At 36.1% G+C, this 26659-nt stretch overlaps 1 protein-coding gene across 2 annotated transcripts; it reads right to left on the bottom strand.

The window, feature by feature from the left end:
* Window positions 1-16094: 16094 nt before the first annotated feature.
* On the bottom strand, window positions 16095-26404 carry LOC142543216 (C2 domain-containing protein At1g53590-like). 2 transcript variants are annotated; one of them, XM_075650327.1, is made up of 12 exons: window positions 26069-26404; window positions 25886-25960; window positions 25448-25591; window positions 25178-25273; window positions 24945-25076; window positions 24372-24524; window positions 24170-24211; window positions 24012-24060; window positions 22822-22914; window positions 22570-22753; window positions 17787-17910; window positions 16095-17356 (listed from the first exon to the last, which is right to left on the bottom strand). In XM_075650327.1, the coding sequence occupies exons 1-12, from the start codon at window positions 26195-26197 to the stop codon at window positions 16412-16414; spliced, it is 2166 nt and encodes a 721-aa protein (XP_075506442.1). In that variant the 5' UTR covers window positions 26198-26404; the 3' UTR covers window positions 16095-16411. The 2 variants fall into 2 exon arrangements, with proteins under 2 accessions (XP_075506442.1, XP_075506443.1); XM_075650328.1 differs by having other exon boundaries at window positions 25879-25960; window positions 26069-26214.
* Window positions 26405-26659: the final 255 nt, after the last annotated feature.

Genomic DNA, 26659 nt, shown 5'->3' with positions numbered 1-26659 from the left:
CCAGCAAAATTAACAACTCCTAGAAAACTTTGAAGTTGTTTTTTTCTTTTAGTTCGTTTGGAAAAATTTGCACATTTTCTACTATATGATCCTGCAAAATTATTCCAGACTCATCGATTTTTATTCCTAGAAATTCGATCTTTCTTGTGGCAATGACTGCTTTCATTTCTGATAGAACCATTCCTTTTTTAAAAACATGCTTTCTTTTCTGATAGAATCAGTCCTTCTTTTTTACAAACAGCAGAGAAAATCTCTAAATGCTTAATATGTTCTTCCATATTTTTAGATGTGATAAACACATAGTCAATTAGGGGTGTCAAAATGCGACTCGACTCATCAACCCGACACGACCCAACACGAAAAAAATCAGGTTCGGGTTGGGGTTTTTCGGGTTCGGGTTGGGTTCGGGTTAGTGCCATGTTAGACGGGTTTCGGGTTGGGTCGGGTTGGGTCGCAGGTTGACCCGCGAACTTTTTTTTTTTTGAAAATATTACCTATATTTTTATATATTGTATGCTTGAACAAAATTTATTGTATATTTATATGATAAATTTTCATCATCTAATATTTATTTTGCATATTTTTATTTTTTTTACAATTTTTTATTTGATTTAGTAAATATACTTTTAATTTTCTACGATTAAACTTTCAAATTTAAATCGGAAATTTTGTTATTATGTGTTTAAATTAAAATAATATTTTTTTTATTTTTCTGAATTTTTTTAAAAAATTTTTTAAAAAAATAAATAAAATTCGGGTTAGACGGGTTGAGTCGGGTTATACGGGTTCGTGTTCGTGTTCGGGTTGGGGGTTTTCGGGTTGCTTCGGGTTCGGGTTGAAAAAAAATAAAAAAAATTTCGCGGGTTGACCCGAAACCCGACCCAACCCACCCGATTGACATCCCTATCGTCAATATAGACGAACATAAATTTGAAATAATATTTAAATAGATGATCCATTTTTCTTCGAAATATCTGTGGTTAATTAGTCAATCTCATTAGTAATACTTCCCAGATATAATGTCCTTGTAGTGTGGAGAAATCTGTGAATTTATTGCTTTCTTCCTGCATTCAAATCTGATAAAATCCGGACTTACAATCAAATTTAGAGAATATCTTTGCATTGCATATGCAACTGATTACATGATCTCTACTAGGTATGAAGTATCCATCAAACTCCAGAATCTTATTAATTTCTTGGTAATTAATAATTAATCTGAGTTTGTTTCTTTTTATTTCACCATGATTTCTTACAAGAAATCATGGGCTACTGTATGGTGAAATTCTTGCTTTAAACCAAGGTCCAGATGTTCATTGATTATAATCTGCATATCCCTTTGATCAATTATATTCATTGGGATAGGTTTGAATCGGACAAATTCATACTCTTTCCTTAATTTTAACTGCAGGCTTTGAGTTGGATTTTTCTCCCACCATGCCAATGAATCTTCATTGTAATTTTATTTGATCCTTCTCTTGACATCTTCAAATCATACATTCGATTCAAACTCTACCTCATTCTTATGTAGAGCTATCTTAAGGCATTCTATTTCTTCTGGTTGGAGCTCTTTATCTGCTCTTAATTGGAGCATTGTTTGTCCAAACCGTCTAGAATCTTTCATTTTTGAGTTCAGAAGTTTTCCTTCATCACCACACTTGCTGCGAAACTGGATTGGTAATTTTCTGTAAAATGTCTCTCTTAGTCTCTGGACGATGATTTTGTGATCACAAGGTGTTGTGAACACTAATCTTCTAGTCTCATTTTCTTGCATATATGACTTAAACATTTGTAGGAAATTGTTTCCTAGCAGAATGTCAGCTCCTGTATCATGAAAATAAATCGGTGATGTTTTTACCTTATACCAAGGTGTTTTGTAACGTCCTTGACTGATTTTATAAAATAACAGCGGAATTTTAAAAATTTACTTAGAGGAAAGAATGATTTAACATTTTCTTGACATGAATATATTTTCAATATATACATTCAAAAGTATATACGGAATCAATAAAGTGTTGCATCAAAATACAAAATATCATTTTTGATCATGTCAAAATGCTAACAAAATATCTTTCTTCCTTCCATCTTCTTGTACATATGACCTCGGCTCCAATCAACGTCCCGGCTCGTCACTCTTATCTGCATCACATGAAATAACTGGAATGAGTATAAAACTCAGCAAGTGAAACTCTTACACAACAATCTATACATATCATACTCTGTAAAACATGACTTTGAAATCATTAAATACCATTTAACTCTTAAAACATGAATAACATAGTATAACATGACATAACGATGTTATTTCTCTTTTCTCTGGTGGATTGATATCTAAATAGTATCTCTGTCTCTGTACCTATATCTCATCGATGTAAATCGATTACTCTGTTGGGATATAAGCCTATTGTCGTTGATCAACTAATTGCATGCAATCTATGACTATCTATTTATCAATCCAATAAATCATTTGAACTCTCTCTTGGACATTAAAACAAACACCTTGAATACTCTTTTCATTTGCATTCCCTTTTATATAATTGAGACATACAAAGTCTCTAATATACAACAAAGTGTATCCATACATAACATGAATCAAGTGGAAGGGAATAGCATGTTAAAACCATTGAAATACCATACATATACTTCATGTGAGCACAAGAAATGAATTCCACTTAACACCAATGAAAAGCTTGATTCTAATCTCTTGGTACAAATCCTACAACAATAAACCATGTATTGAACCATTAACAACTTAATAATCAAATAATCATACCATAAAACCCAAAAAACCAACACAATCATAAACCCCATAATTTTTTCCCCAATACCATAATCCAAGAATATCTAAAACCATAAGATTACCTTAGCTCCATAAACCCAAAATGATCTTGCTCTCACTTCAATAATCCAACTAGGAGCTGGAATTAAAGGAACAAAAGAAAAAATTAAGAACCCTAGCTCTCCCTTGAGCTGAAGAACCGAGAAGAGTGAGGCAAGAATGAGAGAAAATGAGAAAACTCTTGTATTTAATCACTTAAAACTCCAAAACACGACTTCACTGTTCACGCACCGCAGGTGCGCTAACTCTTCCACCGCGGGTGCGCTAGGTAGATTGAACCACTTCCGAAAATCCGAAGAAAACGACCGCGGGTGCGCTGCATATCTACTGCGGGTGCGATGGCCATTCTGCCCACTCACCGCGGGTGCGGTAACTTTCCTGGCGCGGGTGCAGCGTCTCCTGAAGCCAACAATATCCTTTGCAACTAAAATCGAATCGCAACGTCGTTTCTCCTCATATTTTGGCAACACTCTCAACATGAAAGTTGCACCTATATGTCTTATCTAACCACACTCCGATTGGCCTCATACCAATTGGCTCAACATACAAATTATCATGAATTTAATTGTAACGACGCTACCATATAACTACACATCATCTAAAATCAACAATACTATAAATCATAAATCGAAATTCTTAACATCTAAACTATACTTAGACTTGACCAAATAGTCCATCAACATAAGAAATCTTAAACTGTACCGTTCACCAAGTTTGGATATTACATGTTTGTCCAGCACCTCCGATCACAATTTCTGTCATCTTAATCCCCTTACATAAGATTAAGATTTTTCTGGAAAAATCTTTTCCAGTAATCTTTGGTAATTCTTCTTCCAAATTATTTGGAAAAACTTCTCTTTTTGATGTACAGATTCCAGCACCTGAATCAATATAAGCAGCAAAATATTCTGCCTTATATTGTTTGTACAACATTCCTATTGGGATGTATATCGAGAATGGGCTTGTGGTCATTGGATTTTCCACATCCTATCGTCCGTCATAAACTTCATTCCATACTCTAGACGTTTCCAAAGTTTGTGTTCCTCGAAAAACTCTAGTCCAAGAACCAATGAATCTGGTTCTTTCCCTGGAATTCCTTTGATATGAACTTCCAATTCTCCGATCTTAATCATTTCTTGGTAAGTTCCTATCATGAGTTGTTCTAAATAGTATATGGTATTACAAGGAAATTGATTCCTTTGTTTTGTACTATTTCTACTTCCTTCCACCCTTCGGGGCATCTAAGCTTTCCTATTGTAGAAAAGCTTTTTGGCTCCTGTTGGGTTTCTTGGACATGTGCTTTTCCACACCTGTAACTTTTAATTCTATCTCCTTGAAAACATAGTCTTCTTGATTCCAATTTAAGACTTTGATTCCTTTGTAGAATCGGCTTGTCTTGTATTTGGATATCTGTTTCCTGAATTAATGGAAACTCAACTCTTTCTGGATAATTTCCTGATCAACTTTTCCGAATATCTTAGGTATTTCAATGAACTCATTTCTAATAAACAATTCTGAATGATGTGTATTAGATAGAGCATATGAAATTTGATAGGTAATAGAATATGACCTATTACCCTCTTTCATCAGTCTTTTCTCCTTGAAATTCTGATGTAAAGTCAAGGCTCGACTGAAATCTCAATCTGCCAGGTTCTAGGCAATTCTCGAATAGATTAATCCTACAATCTTTCATGCGCAGAGTTTACCTGGGATAGTTCCCAGTACTGAATCTTGAAGGTTCCCCATTCGTTTATCTCATATAGCAATATCAATAGGTGAATCTATTCCTTCTTTGAAAGTAACTTTTATCATAATCTGGATTCCTCCGATATGAATCCAGGACATAGTCCTTGCTACTTCTATCTTGAGTTTTTATAACTCCTCCTTAATTCTTCATAAGGAACTAATTGCAACTCCATTCTATTTCCTGTAAGTTCCATTGAGATTGTCATTTCATTTCTATAAACTTTATAGATTAGATTATGCTTTCTGTTTCTTAGGCCAAGACTTCCTAAGAACTTTTCTACATGTCCTGCAGAGAATCCTTGATATCTCTGTAGATTATGATTTTCTCTCATAATTCTTTGGACCATATTATGAGATATTGTTGTCTGGCTAAAGAATCCAGACAAATCTTCATGTATTTCGTGTCGAAACACCTCGTCTTCAGTCAGATTTCGATTCAGTTCCATCAGACTCTCCCTGACTCAAGACTTCTTCTTCTTCATATATACTTTCATATGAGGCAATATCCTCAAATTGGTATACCAGAATAAGATCTTGGTAATAAAATGCTTCTTCAATTTCCGGGGTTGGATCGAAGAGTTTAATTCTTCTTTTTTCATTTTCTGGACAGTTGGTTGAGATATGACCTCTTGCTCCACATGTCCAGCAGTTACAATCATTGAAACTTCCATTAGCTCGAGTATGAGCTCTTCTGAAAGTTTTCTTCGTAGGTGTTCTTCCTATGCTTCGAGATGTATTCTATGCTTGAGATGATATCATACTTCTTGATGGTCCCACTTCTTTTCCTAGATTTATAAGATCCGGCCTTTTGTCTAGACCAAACTCTTATTGGTTTCCAAGAACTTCTTCCACTTCTAGCATAAGGATGAGTCCTAAAACTTTTCCTCTCATTTTCCTTACAACACAAAGGAGTACGTTTGTTAATACCCCTTAATCGTTTGTAATTCTTTTGCAATGCTGCCAAATGACACCATTATGCCAATTATTCTTTTAGAAAATAAAAACTTCGTGCCAATGTGTCTGGATTGCCACAGACATATTCTCTTATTAGCATTGCTCTCCAGGGACTTGGCATCTTGGCGAAGAAGAGCTGCATTGCTATATCCTCTTCGACCCCTGAATTCCATCTATATTTAGTGAATAACATAATGTATTCATCCACCAAATATATGTCATGTAATTCAATACTATACAGAGCTTGAGTATATTTCTTTTTCTTCTCTGTATCTTGACTGTTAAAATAGTCTACTCCTATGAATTGTGCTTTAAACAGGGTAGCCATTCTTCCGGCTATCTCGCTAAGAGATTCTTCGGCTAGGGCTGACTCTTTGGTTTCAACCGAAGTCATGTCCCAAGCAATTTTAACTGATATCATCAGACTCATTTCCAGAAGTTTAATGATTCATTCTCTATTGAGATCAAGCGTTCCTGCTGCGATTCTCATAGCAGATGTCCAATCATCTATGAGATTTTCTCTGTTTTTGAAATCTAATACATCTAGGTTAAGCATAACCCCATAAGGATGTATAGGTTCCAGAATAGATTTCCCATAAGGTGTTTGGTGCAAAGGAATTTGACTCTTCCTTGACCTTGTTCTCGATGGGTGCGATTCTCCACCAGTGTAAAAGTCTGGTTGGGATTCTCTCATATTTATATTATGAGATCGCCAACTTTCTCTTGGTGGTTCCTGTGAAGATGACCAGATTATGGTAGGTTGTTCGCCCCCAGTTGTGTTCATCTTCAGATCTACAACCTTGAGATTTACAAAAGATTCTGCAAGTTTTTGTAGATCCTCTAGACCAATCATTTCTAAAGTTGTCATCAAATTAATTTCTTTTCTGAGACTGTCTTGTTTAGATTGATCATTTTTTCTTCTTCGATTAAAGGTTTGGCATCACTTTGGCCTTCCCTCTTTGATGTAATAGGGGTTCAGTACCAAAGGATGGTGATAACCTTCCTTCTGAAGTTCTCTTACTAGAACTTGGTTGTTGTTCTAGGATTTGAATTATTGTTCGAATATTCTTTAATATTCCAAGAATTTCTCCCTGGTTTTCAAGGGTTTTCTATACATTTTGTGGTAAATAATACAACATATTGCCATAATTTTGTACCGTCTTTTGAATTTCTCTAAGATCTCCAAAGAGTTTAGAGGAATCAAGTACTATTTCTAAGAACATGTTATTTTGAATCGTAAGTTTACCTTATGACTCTGATAAGTTCCTTCTTGATATTTAACATTGGTTAGATCTTCCTGTTTCATATATTCCAGAGTTCTAGAATAAATCATGTAAATACTTAATCTCGAACCTGGGTTCGGATTCATGTTAATTGAGAAAATTCTCCTCCTCAAACATTTAATTACTTGATAATAATAAATTTGTATGTTTGAAATAATTTTACCTAGGCTCTGATACCATTTTCCTCAGGAAAAAAAAACCATTTGATTTATCAATTATAAGGGCAAATAAGGGTATTTTTGTCTTTTTAAGTGCTTTTTAGGTAGTGGAACCAAAGTTTTTTTTAGTGTAGGTAGTAAATTTAAAGTTTAGTTTGGTTTGAGTATTTTTTTCACAATTTACCCTATTTTTAACATAAAAAATAATATTCTTATGAAAGAAATCGGATCGAATCTCATAAAATTCATAAACCTAAATAAAAAGAAAACAAGATATTAGATAATAGACTATGTATATAAGAATTTCAAATATTGTATTCATTGGTCAAATGTTCTTATTTTTTAATATACAATCTTGCAAATATTCTTCTTCTTTTTTTTAACAATCACCCTTTTTGGTGTTTCAATAGAGACCAACTATATAATTCAAAAAAAAAAACTATATATTTCAATTTCATGAATGGAAAAATCAATAATACATATCTTTATGTTTTTGTACAATATTTAAATATGATAATTTTGTTATTTTCATATTGTTTCTCACGAAAATTTCGGGGCGTGCCAGGCACATGTTCGTGCCAAATATGGAGAGATATGGCTTCTTTGTCAAGCGTTGCGAGTCTCGATTCGATCGTTAGTTATAATTCATTCGAAATGGCTTCAAAGCTTAACGTGTAAACTGAGGAAAGTAAAGAAATTATAGAGAGAATCCATGGACAACATCAAACTTAAATATGATGTTATGAATTTTGATCAACATTCTACAATAAAGTTGAAGAAATGAGAAAATAGACTGCTTGGAAAATGGAAAATGAGCGAACAATTAATGACAGAATTCTGCAGAGCTTTGTTGTAGATTTGTTGGATGTGTGTGTTGTGTCATTCTGATGTTTCCGTCTTCTTTTTGTTTAATTATCCAGAGCAGTTTTGCCATCTTTCATGATCACTGGACATGGGTCGTGGCTCATCTTCCCCAACTTCCTCGATCATTCGTGGACCAAGCCCTCAACCGCTCAATTATTTTGACTTGATGGACTTTAATCTCATGGACCTTCAAATTATTTGGAATGGCACAATCTGGGCATAACAAATGCCCCCCGCCCCCCCCCCCCCCCCCCCCCCCCCGTAGCCAATTTGGCCAATGTGCCAATTTGGCTAATTATATGTTTAGCCCACTTTGGCCCATATTCAAAACATAGCATGGAGGCCACATTCTAGATTATAATATCCTTAAGAGTTTCTCCAGTAACAACCTTAAGGTGAAATTCTTATTTTCTACTTCTTTCATTCCTCCTTCAAATAGACAAGCCCAAACCCACATCAATCCTCAAAATTTCGCCTTCACATAAACAAACTTTGATTCCCTCGTCGTGTTCTCACTTACCAGTTATCGATTATTCGCTGTTTGCCACCGGATCGTGGAGTGACCTAGACACCATTCAATTTTCAATTAAATTGCCACCCTCAAGCTCATTTGCATTCAGCCATATCATCTCAAAAGAACAGGTAGATTTCTACATTTCTTCTACTTCTTCATGACAAAAACATTGTAGAATATGTTACATTTCATGTTGCACTGAAGGTGTTTGTGCATATGTCTGAATGAGATTTTGATGACTAATACCTTGCAACACCCACTGCTTGTACCTCAACAGAGCGGCTCCCTTGGTGTGTATATTCAGAGCTTGGTCTATAGCTTGTGCAACTTATGTAATCTTCCATGTGCTTACAAGAAATGCATCAACACGAGGAATTGTGATGCTCCACCAACTTCACTAAGGATGAGATCCCATTTTTTGGAATTTTGGCAAGCCATAAACTCAAAAATGGAAAGATTCATTCCATCTCACAAAGAAGTGACAAGTGCCACATCAATGACAACATATAGCACACACAAAGCATAGTTTTGTTGATCAAAACTCCATTATTTCTCATGTAGTTCCCATTTATTTTTCAGGAAACATGGTTGGAGAAATCAATTATTTGAGAATCTCAAAGCCCAATGCAAGAAAGTACCTTAAAGATCAATGAAGATGAACAATCGTCATGGTAGTGCCGCTGGCCAATCCGAAAGAATATTACCAAGCTTTGATGAATATATCTGCAAGCGGATGTGCATAAACATATGGAGTGTCATGCACATTGAGATGAAATAAAATACGTAGGCTAGGGACAGTAGGTGTACTTTTGTATTTGTTTGCCATGATTTGGCTTACCTTGTTTTGTTTCGTGAATGTTGGAAAGTGGCTAAAAAGCCCAACTTTACTGTTAAAATACATTGTTGTCTTTGTATATGTTATTTTGGATTTGTTTGCAGGAATTTATATTTTTGGCATATTACATTTACAAAAGAAACTTTGCCAAAATTTTCTAAAAAATTGAGCACCCTAAATATTGACGCAAATACTGCGAGTCAACATTTGTCACCAACAAACGGCTAAACAACATTTTTCGAATAATGCTCACCGAAGTTTCAAGACATGCACTAAACGACCTTCACTTTGTCATCGATTTGGCCAACTAACATAATAAACATTCTACCCAAAATTTATTAAATACAGCGAACTCCATGAGCAAGTATTTTTATTTATTTACAAATGCTCCATCATTATTTACAAACAACTTCAGCAAGGAATGACTTAAAAGCCTATTCCTCACATATTTACAGAATATTCTTATGAGTCAATATGACAAAACAAACCAAAGTGGCCATCCAGCCTACTTTGTACAATACTTCTCATCTATTCCATCTTTATGAACCATTTGTCTCCGGCTGTCGATCTTTCATCTGAACCAGAGCTAAGATTAAATCCTCCATTTGTAACTCTTCTTCCTCGCTACCTCTACATTCCTCCTCAAATATTACTTCAGCTCCATCGATATCCCACAATTCTTGAGACTGCACATCGTTCACTAGCTGCTGCATTTTGGCTTTCTTCTCGGAAGTTGCAGCGACTTCCATCTCTTCTTTAGTGAACTCAGTCATCGACCTCTTCGATAATAGGCCAGACAAATGGGTCTAAGAGAGACCATGGCGGTGGGTTTGAGAATTTTTTCAACTGCTTCTCTCACTTTTTGAGTATCCATATAGACTGCTCCTTGTTGTCCATTCACCTTGTAGTCACGAATTTTAATAGGACCGAAAGTTCCTTCATAATATTTAGCTTCTATGGCATTGGAATTAGATTGATACGACTGCCAATCAGCCTGTACCATTTCTACCTCATCCCCTTTCCACATCAACAATAATTGGTGCATGGAGGATGGTGACCAACGATTTCGGTTGGGAATAAATTTAGCAAGCGGACTAGGTCAAGTTATAGTAAATGGATGATAAGTCCAAGTATCGATCCCACAGAAACTAATATTTAATTACTAGAATTTATATCACTCAACTTAAGCTAGACGAATTAAATAAAAAGATGATATGTGGATTATTAATCTAAACTTTAAATAAAATAATTGCAATTAAAAACGAGGGATTCAAATATCGAGGAGGGATTCAAATTCAAATAAATAACTAAGACACACAACGGTACCAAACTCTACTATATTGACACGTGTTAAAATTCAAGTAATTATTTAATTCATGTCAATCACGGTGAAATCTCCAAATTTATTTATTAAACGATTTCTCGAGTTAATAAACATATTTAAATCTAACAGTCCAATTATTTCTAATTGAATTTATTTAGATCTAAATGTATTAAATCTTCGTGGAATTTCAGTTTTCACCTAAAACCGCATACTGAAACCGAATACTATTTCTAGTAAGTTTAACCATGTGTTGATGACGTCTTTATTGCTATATTTAATCAATCATCTTCCGATTCGTGATTAATCAACATACATGTAAATAGTTGATCGGGCTATTAACAAGAAATATTAAATTAACATCAATCAATAATTAAAATCTAGAAAAATAATATAATGAAAATAAAACAAATATCAAATAAAGTATTGTTGGGCCCTATTGTGATCTTAGCCTAAAGAAAATTATTCCATGCATTCAAAATAGAAGTGAAAAGTCATATTTAAGTTCATAGAAGAAAACAAAAGAAAGAAGGAATTAAGAGGAATTCTCTGTGATTTAGGCGTGTGTGAGGAATTCCTTCAGCTTCTGTCCTCCAATCTTCCTCCACTTATGTTCTTCTTCCGCGTTGTCGCTACTTCACTGTAGCTTTTTTTCTTTCGTGCTTCCTTCCTCTTCTCTCCTGTTACGGCCCTCCTCATCTGTTCTTCTCTCTTCCTTCCCTCTCCTTCTGCGATGCCTTCTTCTGTCTCTTCCCTCTGTACGCTTCTCTCTTCTCTCCTCTCTTCTCTGTTCTGTCCCTTCCGCGCTGGTTTTTTCTTTTGTTTTGCGCCTCCCTCTTCTTTTCTCTTACTGTTCACGTCTCTGTACGCTTCTGCCTCTCTCTTCCTCCTTGCTTTTCTGCCTCTCTCTTCCGCGCTGATTTTTTCTCTTTAGTGCGCCTCCCTCCTGTTACGGATCTCCTCCTTTTTATTCTTCTCAGTGGACCTCCTCTTTCAAATATTTTAAGCCCATGTCAAGTATAAAAAATGTAGATAAGATATTTATCAAGATTTACATAGATTTTTCCAAAATTACAATATCATCAAGGAATAAAATATAAAAATATTTTATTTCCTTTCTTTTGATATTTTGTTTTCCTTTGAAATTTTGTAAAATTATCTTATCTCTCAATTTAGGCATTTTTTTCCTCTTCTATTCAAATCTACAATCATTATAAAATTAATTAAGATAAGCACAAAATTAGGGATAATAATTCTAGATAAGCATAAATATTATAAAATAAAATCCCTAAAATCTCTATAAGATTTGGATTTATTAGATGTCACACAATGATTGGAATGAATCCAATCCTTCCCTAACAAAGCATGGAAGCTAGCATTGGAATTGACTACGAAAAGGGCTGACATAGAGGATCGAGACCTTGCAGTAACATTTGCTGGTAAAACTCCTAAGGTTTTGGTGGATTCTCCAGTAAAAGCTGCCACAGAGACTTCTGTCGGAATCAAGTCTTCCATATCTTTCCCCAACTTCTGCAGAATTCTGTGAGGTAGAATATTGACAGCAATCCATAATCTATCAATACTCTAGACACATGTTTTCCATTAACATGCGTCGTGATATAAAGTGGTTTGATATGTTTAGTCATTTCATTGGTAGGTTTCTTCATAACCACTCTTTTCTCTTAATCAACAAGAACTCCAGTACAATCTTTTGAAACATTATTCTGGACGGAATTTGTAGCAATTTCATTTCCCATAAATCCACCAGACCCAAACGTTCGTTTGCATTTGAACTCATCTGCTAACATTAATGAGCCTGTGACACACTCAAATGAGACAAGAATCTGCCCTACCTTGAAGGTAGCTTTCTTGACCACGTTACTGTCTTCTTCTGATAGCAAGTCATCGCCTTCCTCTTCTTTATCCTCAGTAGCCTTCCTGCTGAACTTCCTTTTCTTTTTAAATGATTCTTCCACTTTCAACCTTCGCTCCGTAGCTTTTTCATTCAACAAACGTCTTTTTTGGGTTCGAAAAAGCGGCGTCGGAAACTTTGGATGTTCCACACGTCTCCATTGTCCGTTGGGAGTTACCATCGGAGGAACAAAAAACGGGATTTCATTTCATATTTTTGCTGACCATTCAGGAATGGGGATCCCTGAAGTATCTTTTGGGATGACTGCTGGTCATATTTTCTTTGACCATTCTTGACTTTAGTAGAAGAGATTTCCTCAAGGTAAGGGCTCACCGGCCTCTTAGCCATGGATTCCCTATCACACCTTCCATTCCCCCTTCTGTAAGACATACTCCCCATGTTGTAATGATGATCTCTTTTATGAAAAGTTTCTGTTCTTCTGTCTTTGACATCACATATCATCTTACTGGGTACCCAACACTTCTTTATAATAGCTCTTGGCAGGAAGGATCTGTTTCCACCTACATCCTTTTTCTCATTGATTAGAAATCGCAAGTCGGTATTATTCACATTCACGTCGGCTACAGGTGGAAAATGGTCTTCATCCACAATCATTGTCTCTTTTTTCTCAGGGAAACTCAGGATTCCCTTGTTATTCTCTCTTGCAGAACATTTTTAAAATCCCAACAATCATTAGTATTATGGTTGAAGGAATTATGATACTTACAGTACTTTTTCCCTTGATATCTCTCTGGTTGGTACTTTATGATCTGGGGGAAGGTTACAAATTTTTCCTTCACCAAATGATCAAAAATTTCTTCTATCTTTGATGCATCAAAGGTATAAGGCGTTTGAACTGGAGAAACATTTTTTCTGGGAAATCCTTCATTCTTGTGCTTTAACAACGGGACTGTACGTGATCCAGAATTCACCACTTCTGTCAAGGCGATTTCTTCAACTTCCTGGAAGTAAGAGCCTACAGTAGACTTCCTTTTATGACTTTCCTCACGCAATGATTCCTCATACTCTGATACCTTGGCAGCAAGTTCATAAAAATCGGGGAATTCCATCCCTTGGAATTTCTTTCTCAACTCAAAGCCAAGTCCTCGCTGCGCCATTTTTACATATTCTGATTCTGGAATGAAAACGCACTTACTCCTCACTCTTTTGAATTCGCAAATGAAATCATTAGCAGATTCTCTCGGATTCTGGACCACTCTCGACAATTCCGCTATACTGATCTCAGGTACTGTTCTGAAAAACTGTGTATGGAACTGGCGTTCCATGTCATGCCAAGTTATAATAGAATTTCGAGGTAGTGTGACATACCAAGTAAACACAGTACTAGTCAATGAATTGGGAAACAAACGTAGCTTGTAGTTGGAAAAGTTATCCAAATTTGCTACTTCTCCACATTGTATTGTAAACCGGCCCATATGTTCCACGCTAGATTGACCATCTTCCCCAGAGTATAAATTGAAGTCTGGAATGCGATATCCTCGTGGATAAGGGTTGTCACGATCAACAATGTCAGGATATGGTTTGTGAAACTCCAGTCGGTTGATTGGCCTCACTCCTGGGCCATACAACTCTTGAATAACATCCTGCACCGTGTCAAAATCCAACACTGGAGTTTGTCGTAACTGGTGTGGAGGATAAATTGCCGCCCCCCCCCCCCCCCCCCCCCCCGGGTGTTATTCCCCGAATTTGGTATTGCATACTTGCGCATTCCCCCCTCACCATACATCCCTGGATGCAAGTTAGGAGACGTCACAGAGAATATATTACCGGTCATTTGTTTACTGTTACTGCAATGTTGGTATTTCAACCCCAATTCCTCGTCCCTTTTGTGCGGAGGAGTTTACCTTCCTTCCCTGGCAGATTCAGGAATCGGTACTTCTCCCAAGCGGCGATTTTCACCTACTTGAGAAATCCCCGATCCTTGGCCTTGATCTTTAAATAATTTAGTGTCAGCTTCTTGAAGTTTATCATTTTCTGGTGTAATAATCTCGTCTTTTGCAGACTTCCTCAATTCCTTTACTTCCGCTACAAATTCCATCATGACAGTAGTGAAAACTTTGGCCATTTCTTTGAGGTCACTGCATCTATTTCTCTCTATGGTCAACATGAAGTTTGTTGAAGCCTCATCGCCACCAGAAACTGCAACTCCTTCATTCACAGCTTCTTCTTCGAACTGGTGTACGAGTCTTTCAACCGTTCTTCCATCTGCACCAGTTTCTTCTTCCTGTGAGCGATGACTTTTTCCCTGTGATGGAGGAATTCCTTCATTCTTCTCCGTACGCTTTGGGGGCATTGGGTCCCACCGGACGTGTCAATTTGTTTCTCACGAAAATTTCGGGGCATGCCAGGCACGTGTTCGTGCCAAATATGGAGAGATCTGACTTCTTTGTCAAGCGTTGCGAGTCTCGATTCGATCGTTAGTTATAATTCCTTCGAAATGGCTTCAAAGCTAAACTTGTAAACTGAAGAAAATAAAGAAATATTAGATAGAATCCATGGACAACATCAAACTTAAATATGCTGTTATGAATTTTGATCAACATTCTACGATAAAGTTGAAGAAATGAGAAAATAGACTGCTTGGAAAATGAAAAATGAGCGAATAATTAATGACAAAATTCTGCAGAACTTTGTTGTAGATTTGTTGGATGTGAGTGTTGTCTCATTCTGATGTTTCCGTCTTCTTTTTGTTTAATTATCCAGAGCAGTTTTGCCATCTTCCATGATCACTGGACATGGGTCGTGGCTCATCTTCCTCAACTTCCTCGATCATTCGTGGACCAAGCCCTCAACCACTCAATTATTTTGACTTGATGGACTTTAATCTCATGGGCCTTCAAATTATTTGGATTGGCACAATCTGGGCCTAACACATATTAATGCATTTTTTCCTATTTTTTTCTATTTGATAAGGTATAGTCATGTGAAAATTTAAAAGTATCAATAAATATTTTTAACAATTCGAAAATTTTGATAAGTCATGTTAATTACAAATAAATTAAAATTTTGCTAAAATATGTTTATTAATATTGTTATTAAAAAAAATGGAGCATTTTTAATAAATCAACATGGGAATTTTTTGATATATTTTAAAAATTATCACGATATCAATTAGTTATTTTAGCCTCTTCAACCTTAATAAGATAATAATATAGATCTATCATGACATTATAATTACGTAATCTAAGTCTATCGAAGGAGTAAAAACGTAAACGAATCGAACTGTTTTACGAATTTTTCGAGTTGACTCGAAAATATTTGATTTGCATTCAAGTTGAACTCGAACATGGTCAACCTTTTTTTTTAGCCAAACTCAAACTCAAATTATTTTATCCAATATTTCCCCAGTCGCTTGTGATTTTAATATTTTATAATAAACAAATAAATTTCGAACTTTTCAAGTACTTATTTTAGAACAATAGTTCGAATATTTTACGAACATGTTCAAACAGAACTCAAGAATTAATTCGAACCAAATTCGAGCAAAACATTTTAAAATTTTTAAGCTTCGAATTTGGTTCGCTTATACACTTAACGTCAACCTTAATAATATACAGATTGCAGAGATGAGAAGAAGACTAATACACAAAGCCGAGCTATCTTAATAAGGATACTCATCTGCAATTAAGAATCAAAGATAACCAACCATCTATAAAATTAACTTGTTGAAAGGAATCTTCTGTATACGTAAAGAAAATCTGAAATATAACAAGATTGTTTGGTAAAATTTTTAAGATGTACTAATATATTGGTCCCTAAATGTACATGGACACCCCAAATCTTTTATATATTCACGAACCTCTACATGAGCAAGATTATTATTGAAAGAAAACCATCAGAAGAAAAAAGGTATAAAAAACTCACACATATGACAAATTTGGATCATCTTCTATGAGAAAATAAAACAAGAAATTCAGACTGGCAATCTGACAGATTCTGTATGAACTTCGGCAGCCCGTCCTATCGATCAAAATTCTGTTTTCGGGGGATTTGCCTTCTCAACTACTGGGTCATTTAACTTGAAAGAATTATTGCCGGTAGTTGATGCTGGACTAGAAACAGCTGAACCTGGAACCACAAAAACAGATTCTGGAAGTGGAACATCAGCTGACAATGTACGAGACTCGTCATCAGATGACGACTGATCCAAACTCTCGTTTTTTCCAGCGGGCGACAATCCCGACTCAGCTTTGTACTTTCTCGATGCTTTCCTCGAAAAGCCATGCTTTAATCCACGACCAGCATGTTTCAGAATACTCTTGGCCCTATCCTTGATATGCCCTTGATTTGGACTTTCGATCTCACTGTGTTCTTGTGAATCCTCACCTTTTGGAGTCTTTGCAGATGAAGCAACAATGGCGTCATCTACAACAAGCCTGACCCCAACTTTCTTGTCATGTGATTCCGTAATGTTATAGCGTGGAGATGGGTCAAGCACCTCGAGAGAGACTGGTTTGTCCTCAGCTCTTGGACTCCTACGAAATACCGAACCAATCCTCCTAAGGCCCTTTCGAACTGGATTGGTTGAATGGGACTTGTTAGTATCGACACTTTCATCTGTGCTAGTGCCATCATTCTGGCTACCATTCGACCCCATTGATTTCAAGCTTTGATAAGCATCACCACCATCAACTCGAGCTTGCCCTTCAATACGTTGACTGTCAAGGTGTCGAAGCTTCCCCTTTCTTGGTTCCCAAACCTGTAAAACCTCACTACCAGGGTGATGGATCCATATCCCAGTTTCTGGATAGCCTTCAATATTAATTGGCTCAAACTCATCAGCGACTACTTTTGGGGATTTTTCTGATGGCAATGATGAAAAAGAGCCTTTTTTAATAGAATCCGCTGCAAAGGAGATTCTCTTATCAACAACACCATCAGGACCTTCTGTATCGCATGCAAGTCCTACAACCTGGTTTAATTATGAACAGTTTCAGCATTTCAGAATTCATACCAAGTGTGTTTTTAAGAATATATATAACTGAATTAAGTACTCTTCTAAGGCCTTAAAACGAGCAATCATATCAATTTAATTCAAATCGAGCTTTATGTTAATGTAATATTTATCATGAAAATAAACAAATATACAATTACTACATCAAAAATAACACATGTTGGCTCACCATCATTGGGAATTCAAGAATATTTATACAAGTTTAGAAACTAAAACGATTTTACATTTACATTTACTATCCCACAAACTCATGCTATGTATGAACTTCCATTTTAAAGATATAGAACCCAAGAGAAAATCAAAAGAAAACAAACTGGATTTTAAAAGAGTAACCAGTGAATCTTAAAATTTCCAATTATAATACGAGTGCAGAACCAATGAAAGATACCTTTTCACAGATTTCAGACACAGTTATTGCGAGATGCAATCTTCCCATTTTAATGTTCTTCAAAGGCAACCACATGTCATGCCTCTGGCCATCCCTAAGTTCATTGATATTTACTTCACAATCTCTACGTAGTCAAGAAAAATTAGAAAGATAAGATCGATGAGAAAAGCAGCAATACATTTGTCGTACTCATTATCAAAACAATTGAGGATGCACACAATGACCAATAAGATGTGAAAAAGAGTGAGGTATAGCTATCACAGTTAGCAGGTAAACCTAACATGGAAATGTTTTGAGAAATGAGGAGGTGAGGGAGATAAAAATTTAAAAGTGTTGAAGACTAGATCAGCACTTACCTATAATGTAGATACTTGATTTGAATTTAAAGTTAGCATAGATAAGATTGTTTCCAGATTGGGCTGAGAAGGTAGGATTTCTATATATTCTGATTGTATTTTCCTTATCATTATCATTTTTTCATTGAAATAAAAAGGATTTCTCCTCCAATGTCTATCTCGACCAATAACAATATGGTATCAGCTCTCTCGCACACGGATACTCCTAATTTTTTCTTCCCTGAAGTATCGGACACGGATATGGATAAAACACTAATAGGCGTGTTAGATACGTTAAAATCCGTGTCGTTGACTTTTCACCGGATCCACAATCCTCTGACCCAGTCCTCAGGCTGTATTTTCTGAAGTACGCCAGGAAGATAGCCAGCGTAAAGTCATGCTTGGAACTCCAAACAGCATGCGCGATTCACAATATGCCTCCCAAACAATGGCAAGCTGCGTCAGGGACGATTGTGGTGTGAAAAATGCGAAAAACCTAATCATTCCTTGGAGACGTGTTGGAAAATACACGGGAAAACTGCCGACTGGAAGCCTGCTCGAGAAAGGCGTTCAAATTCCGTTGCTACAGAAACTACCCTGTGAGAACCAGCTCCGTTTAGTGCAACTCAGTTGGAGATTATTAAAAAATTGTTTAGTCCGGCAAATTCACCATCAAACCTGTCAATTATTGGCACAAGTAGTGCTGCACATAGAGGTGATTTTTCATTCGCATACTTCTGCCGTCACAACTTTTCAATCTCATGGATTATTGAATCCAGCACATCAGATCATATGACCGGAAATTTTTCGTTGTTCAAATCTTATGTGCCTGTCATGGTTTTAACACGGTTCGTATTGCCAATAGATGTATTAGGTTCCAGATTAGTCCAGTATCTCCTGATATTTCTTTACGCTCAGATGTACCTGGTTTGACTTGCAATTTACTTTCGGTGAGTAAATTGAATGTGATATGATATGCACTACTAATTTTTGCCAATACATGTGTATTTCAAGTACTGGCATCGGGAAGGACTATTGACAATGCTGCGGTTTGTACCTTTTCAAGATGAGATCTTTCGAGAAGTATGACACTAAACACAACTCTTTCGTCGTATTCTAATTTATTTATCGTTAATAAAATGAATGACATCTTGTTATACCATTATCATTTGGGTCATCCCAATTTCGTGTATTTGGAAAAGTTGTTTCTTTTTTATTTAATAATAAATATTCCAAAAATCTTCATTATGAAATTTGTCAAATCTCCAAACATAAATGAAGTACAATTAGATCTCAAACTTACGCGCCATCACATTCTTTTTCCCTCGTTCACAATGATATCTGGGGTCTATCGAATGTTAAAAATATCACATGGATGCACTGGTTTTTATTGTTTGTGGACGATCATGCACGTCTCTCGTGGGTATTTTTGATGAAAGACAACTGAAATAACTAACATTTTTAAACAACTCAATACAATGATTGAAACCCAATTCTCCACCAAAATTAAGGTCCTACGTACCGATCGAGCCAGAGATTGCTTCAACTCAATCTTGCGTGATTACCTAGTCGCCCAAGGAGTTGTTCACCATAGTTTATGTGTTGATACTTATTGTTTACTAAAAATGTCCCACACCATTTCTGGGGTGATGCGGTTCTTATTGTAACATCTCATTAACAGAATGTTGTTACGTGTCCTCAACTACAAAACCCCAATCCAAGCCCTCTTGGAATTCTACCCACATTCTCACCTTCTACACGACATCTCCCTCAAAACTTTTGGTTGTTTAGCATTCGTCCATATTCATTACCAAAATAGAGGTAAGATTGAACCTTGGGCCATAAAATGTATCTTTCTTGGTCGAACCAAAAGGTTTACAAATACTATTCTCCCGTCACACGAAAATTCTACACCTCCATGGATGTGACATTCCTAGAATATGAACCATTTTTTTCCCAATTCCTCGATTCAGGTGGAGAATCTAGAAGAATCTCCGAATTGGGATCCATCTTTAATTCCGCCAACTACGTCTCACACCGTTCCACCAAATGTTTCTAAGCCTCCTCCTATTCCATCACCAGTAATGAACCTGAACCAGTTCTCCCTGATGTGATGCCCCCGTGTCTACTCTTGGAGAACTCACCCTCAACTTGAGAGCCAACAGGCCACGGTACAGGATCAGCCAACCAAGAGCACTTATCCGCAGACAGCTACTTTCGAAAATCATCAAGATATTATTTCTTCTACTCTCCCATAGTTGAACATATCGATCAATTTGACAGACCTAGTGCATTGAGAAAAGGCGTTAGAACCTGTTGTTGCCAAAATCAACATTGTTCATGTACTTTTATTCGCAGCTACAAATCTATTTGGCCATCGTACCAACTCAACGTCAAAAATGCCTTTCTGAGTGGCGACCTAGAGGAAGAAGTCTACATGAATATTCCTCCAAGATTTGAATCAGAAACAATAGTCAACAAGGTATGCACATTAAGATAGCCGCCTTATGTGGGTTAAAGCAATCACCTTGAGCCGGGTTTTTCAGATTCACAATGTGCTGAAGAAAGATGGATACAAACAATGTCGAGTTGATCACACGCTGTTTGTCAAGCATGCAAAAGATGGGAAGATCATAGCTATGATAGAAACTGGATTGTTGGGATGTAAACCAGTTGATACACCTATGGATCCTAACATCCATATAGGAATCAGAAAAAAACAGCCCACTGATTGATAAAAGAAGATATCAAAGGCTAGTTAGCAAGCTGATATACATGTCTCATACTCGACTACATATTTGATTCGTAGTAAGTGTCGTCAGTCAGTTTATGAATAATCCAATTGACGAGCACGTGGAAGTTGTGTATAGAGTATTGAGATATCTTAAAAGGTCCCCTGGAAAGGGGCTAACATCCAGATAGGAATCAGAAAAGACAGCCCATTGATTGATAAAAGAAGCTATTAAAGGCTAGTCAGCAAGCTGATATACATGTCTCATATTCGACTTGAATTTGATTCGTGGTAAGTGTCGTCAGTCAGTTTATGAATAATCCAACTGACGAGCACATAGAAGTTGAGCATAGAGTATTGAGATATCTAAAAAGGTCCCCTGGAAAGGGACTACCGTTCAAGAAAACCTCCATCACAGATATCAAAGTGTACAGTGATGCAGATTGGGCTGGCTCACCAATTGATAAACGTTCTACATCTGGTTATTGTACTTTAGTGTGGGGAAATCTAGTAACCTGGCGAACCAAGAAACAACCTGTGGCGGCTCGCAGTAGTGCAGAAGCTGAATACCAGTCTTTATCTAATGGAATTTGTGAAGGAATATGGCTGCAAAGATTACTCATTGAATTACAACTAGAAGACCATTAGTCAATGGAACTAATGTGCTACAATCATGCAGCAGTAAGCATTGCCAAAAATCCAGTGCATGATGACCAAACCAAGCACATTGCGGTGGATCGTCTTTTCATTAGTGAAAAGACTTACAAGAAAATCGTGAATCTCATTTATGTCCCCACTAGGTTGCAAATTGCAGACATTCTGACAAAGGCCCTTTATAGACCATTTTTTAAGACATGGTTTCCAAGCTAGGAATGATAAACATCTATAACCCAACTTGAGGAGTGTCAAAGACTAGATAAGCACTTATCTATAATGTAGATAATTGATTTGAATTTAAGTTATAGCATAGATAAGATTGTTTCTAGATTGGATTGATAAGGTAGGATTTCTATATATTCAGATTGTATTTTTCATTTTCGCTATCATTTTTTCATTGAAATAAAAAGGATTTCTCCTCCAATTTCTATTTCGACCAGTAACAATAAAAAATAATATGGCAAAGAAAGCACCTCCATTGTTCTAAAGAACTTCCATAAATCTAATGACTAATACAACTGACTTCCCCGTACGACTCAGTATTGTAGCGCTTTATCCTTCTATTACTAAATAAGAAGAAACCACACTAGAGGAATCAAGTTTAAGGGGTATGATTACTTCTTTCTTCGACTTAAATAAAAGCTAAAGCTTACGCATCGTTATCAGTACCTGTTTTACTTGATTTAAAATATCAAAATTCTTTTTTGGGTTGAACAATTACACAGCTGAAACAAGTATTTATCATTCTGTTAAAATATCCCGAGTTTTCATAAAGAATGCCTCAACACCTCAGTAACAAGCATGAGCCCAGAAATATTATATCTGCTGCACATGTACAACCAACTGGCTAAACAGGAAAACAATTCCAAATTCTCACAAAAAAAAATAAGAAAGAAAGAAAGAAAAAAAACACATGATTTAAACAATAGATCAACAGGGAAGGCAAGTATGATTATATATATTTTTTGAAATATTAAAATTATGCCGTAAAAAATAAAGCATCTAAGATAATGGCCACCACAGTTCAGTAGAATAAATACAGAAAGAGGGAAGAACGCACCCCATCATGTCATCAAATATATGATCCTTGTCACGAACTTCAAGAGAGAGCATATTTTGTGATTCCCATGTAACAATAGGAATCTTGAACTCTTCCTGCCATTTTGGAGCCAAAGTTTTCTTCTTTGTCTTAGAAAGAAATCTATAAGGTCCTAAACGACCTTTCACATATGGATCAGCCAAACCTGAGAATCAGTACTAGTTATAATCCAGTGAATCAAGTGCATTATGTTAAAAGTATATTCAAACTAACCATTCAAGTCCGATGGATTCATATCAGCCCCTTCGAGTAATTCAACTTTAACATGGCCAACAGGATCCTTGACGTCCATGGAAAACCAATTATCTGATGTGCGGGCATTACAGTGGTGAGAATAAATGTAACTCAAACAGGAAAAACAGGAAATCCTTTTATATTTGATTCCACGTTGTTGCTCCATTTAACCAATCCCCCCCTAATTGGTACATAATTACTCCACTTAATAAAGTGGAGGATCTATATGTCCATAAATCACCAATTACGTATTTAGACATCAATTAGCTTCCTGTCCAAAAGTATATACATGCTCTCACTAAAATTACAGTAAAAACATCTGATATACAAAAAAAACTTCCCAATGCTTCAAAATACCTCATGAGTGGAGCAAATAGGAAGTGATTCACATGTCATCAATATGGAAAAAATATTATTGCACATCTGGTTAGGTTTGTTTTTCAGTTCAACGTCATGTGATAGAACTCTTTCTGAGGCACACAGTTCCCGTATACATAGCTCTTGCAAAAAATTAAAGAATTTTTTCTTCGTTGCCCAATATCTAGGTTCAAACTTCAAAAAACTTCTGGTTTCCTTACTGAGAAATGCACCACAGTGGATAGATTAGTTAGTTCATAGAAATAAGGCACAATCCAAAAGTTCATCAGAAAGTAACAACTACTTAATTAGAGCTAGGAATTTTTTATAATTTTAATATAGTAAATTACCATTCAACAGGCGTCAGTAGAAGAGTTTTAACAACAGATTAGTTCTTCATAACATGTAATGTGGGAGCTTCCTTCATCCTATCCATTATAGATTTAGCCTAGTAATGACTAATGACAAATATATCTTTCAAGGACTAAGTCCTGATTTCCCAATCTTCTTCAAATTAAACAATTCTGTCCTAATTCTTTCTATTTAATCAGGTCTTTCTAGTTTCAAGTAACACCACACAGTAAAAAATGGATGCTAAGGTTCTATCAAGAGGACCTCTTCTCTTCTTGATTTGCTGTATAAAGACATACTTCGACTCTAGAGGATAAATATCCCACCAATAGAACTTGATGACAGAATGATAACTAGTTATTAGGCTTAAAAATTGTAGCTAACCAGACCCAAAAAAATACAAACACCAACTTCAGCAACAAAACAGCAAAACTTCATCACAAAGTTTCAATAAGCAATACCTGGTTCTGGTGAAACAAATTTTTCAACATCAACTACCAACATGTTGGGCTGCGGAATCATAATAATTGTTTAGTATAACAATTTATGGAACATTATGCCAACTGGAATGCATATGGATGGATATAATGTATAAAAGCATCAAAGATAATTATCTCACCTCCACCAGTGTTTGCTCAAACACAAGGGCCAGAAGATTATCCTAGAGAATAAAGAATATCCGTATATAGTTAGAAAGACGTTTAGAAAAGTGAAGAGTTGTTCTCTGCCTTTCTTCTTTTTAAGTTCCATTTATTCTTGTAAGCAGGAATTTCATATGTGCTGGGAGAAACAGAGAAAGAACAACAAGTGACTGCGCTTACTATCCACCCAGCAATGCCTGGCAGTTCTGTTACATCTAGGCCATGAGTGAATATAGGCTTCACTGTCATCTGAAAATATGGTGGACCAGTAAAACATACACGCAAACGGCTAATAAATGGCCACTTCCGAATGAACTTTACACCAACCAACACCTGAAAGAAAGTAAGAGTTTAGCTCTTATATTGACAGGCATTCAATTGGTAATGAAACCAAGTATTGGTTCACATTTGCTAGATAAAAGAAGATAATATGTGTGTTTGATATCTCATTATAGCTAATCAGATAGTGAGGAAAAAATTTCAAAAATAGCCAGGCTAGAGTGCAGAAAATGATGTATTTTTTTATTTTTTTGGCAGTGTAAAATGAAATCAGCCTTCAGCAACATTATTAGCCTAAATTTGAGTAAAGCTAAAAAAGTAAGGATGATACATCAAACTAAAAAAAATTCAACCAGCCTCATAAGCAACACTTTAACAAAACTTTATGATAAGCGACCACCTATAAACACTTCAAATGAGAAACTAAAAACTGACGATCTGCTTAGAGATCAGCATCACATAACTATCACTTACCTTCCCTTCAACATGCATGCCCAATAAATGCAATTTAATCGGCATTCCAAAACCTAATCTTTTCCTCAATTTGACACCAAGTATTGCACTCATATCATCAGCTGTGCGGAAATTCATTCCCAGTTCCATAACCTGATGAGGATTCGTGATGAAGATCAACTCAATATTTTATTTGCACAGTAACAATGCCGATTAATATGCACAGAGTACCATTTCAAGACAGTCTCACTAACCAAGTGATCATCATCGTTGGTTTGTCGAAGAACCCGAATTTCAGTGAACATGGGCGGGGATCTCCCCAAGTAGAGATGCTGAACCTCCACATCTTTCTGCATACGAACCAAGGCTGGGAATTAGAGATAAGCAACGGTGCAAACTCTGGTGCAACCGCAAACCAAGTCCCCCACTTTCAACCAATTAATAAATCCATTTATAGATATGAAGACAAATGCATTTCGAAATCATACAATCAGCAAAGAAAGGTGGATTCAACTAAGCCATACCACCGTCCAAGGTTTATATTTTTGCAAGAACCATGGAACCATTGGGAGAAGAATTTTCTGAGAAACTATCTGCTCCATGCAGAGAGACCACATCTTTTCGATAGCATGGTTCAACCATCTTACAGTTTCAGATTCCACGAGCACCTATAGAACAAAATAAAGTTAAACAGATTTAGAACATTGCATCATTTAAATAGATGAAAGAAATTTTAATTCAACTCCAGCAACAAATAACTAAAAAAAAAATGCCCACAAAGAGGAATTAAAGTCTTCCATCACACGAAGGGTGTAAAAAAGGTTGGAAATTTTTTTCGGTCCACGAAAACACTCTTCAATTAGTTTTCCATTACCAGTGCTCAACTAAAGTCGGACACGAATTATCTAAAACGAAAAAGGTATATCAAGGAAAAAAAAACCAAAATAAAACTCACGTCTCACCCGTCTTTGATTAGACTCTCTCTTCTCCTCAAACTGCAACTTCTTCCTCAACTTGGTCACATATACTTCATGAGCCTTCACGAATACAACAACCCATCACTCAGAAGTCAGAATCATCGCGGTTACAGTTTTTAAACCATCAACAAAACTAAAAGATTAATCAATCGATCAAATCAAACTTACCAAATACAAATAAATCAAGGAGAAAAAGTAAGCAACGGGGTGGCAACAGTTGAAGGAATTAAGCAACCAAAGCAGAACCAAAACAATGCACACATGATGCAATATCGCAGCCTCCAGAATACTACCCATCTCTCTACAGAAATCAATGCCCTTCAATCATATCAATCGTGGGTGCATATCCAGATATCCCGTCGATGCGTTGAATACAAGTTGGAAAAGTCTTCCAAAAAATCGTTGACCCCACAACCGACGCGACTCATCTCAATTACTTCATTTTGACGAGATGGGACTTTCAAAACGATGACGTATCGAAAGAAACTTACACAAGTTGGAAGTTTTGCAGAATATTTATTTATTCCTTCCTGCCCGAAAAGAGACTTTCTTGCTTTTCGTATGTATCTTTCTTTTTTTTTTTTTTTAGGAAAACTTATAAATTTATTAAGAGACGACAGAGTTTGGATTTACAAGTTTTATTAATCAATAAGGAAAACTCCTATTCTTCCAAACAAAAGGATCGGGAGAAAAAATAGCAAAAGAAGCTAGAGCATGTGCAATCGTATTGACAGATCGCCTAATATGAAAGAGATGTGG

The sequence above is a fragment of the Primulina tabacum genome, chromosome 4, assembly GCF_025594145.1.
Source record: "Primulina tabacum isolate GXHZ01 chromosome 4, ASM2559414v2, whole genome shotgun sequence".
NCBI classification, from domain to species: Eukaryota; Viridiplantae; Streptophyta; class Magnoliopsida; order Lamiales; family Gesneriaceae; genus Primulina; species Primulina tabacum.
This window is presented reverse-complemented; position numbering and strand designations above follow the sequence as displayed.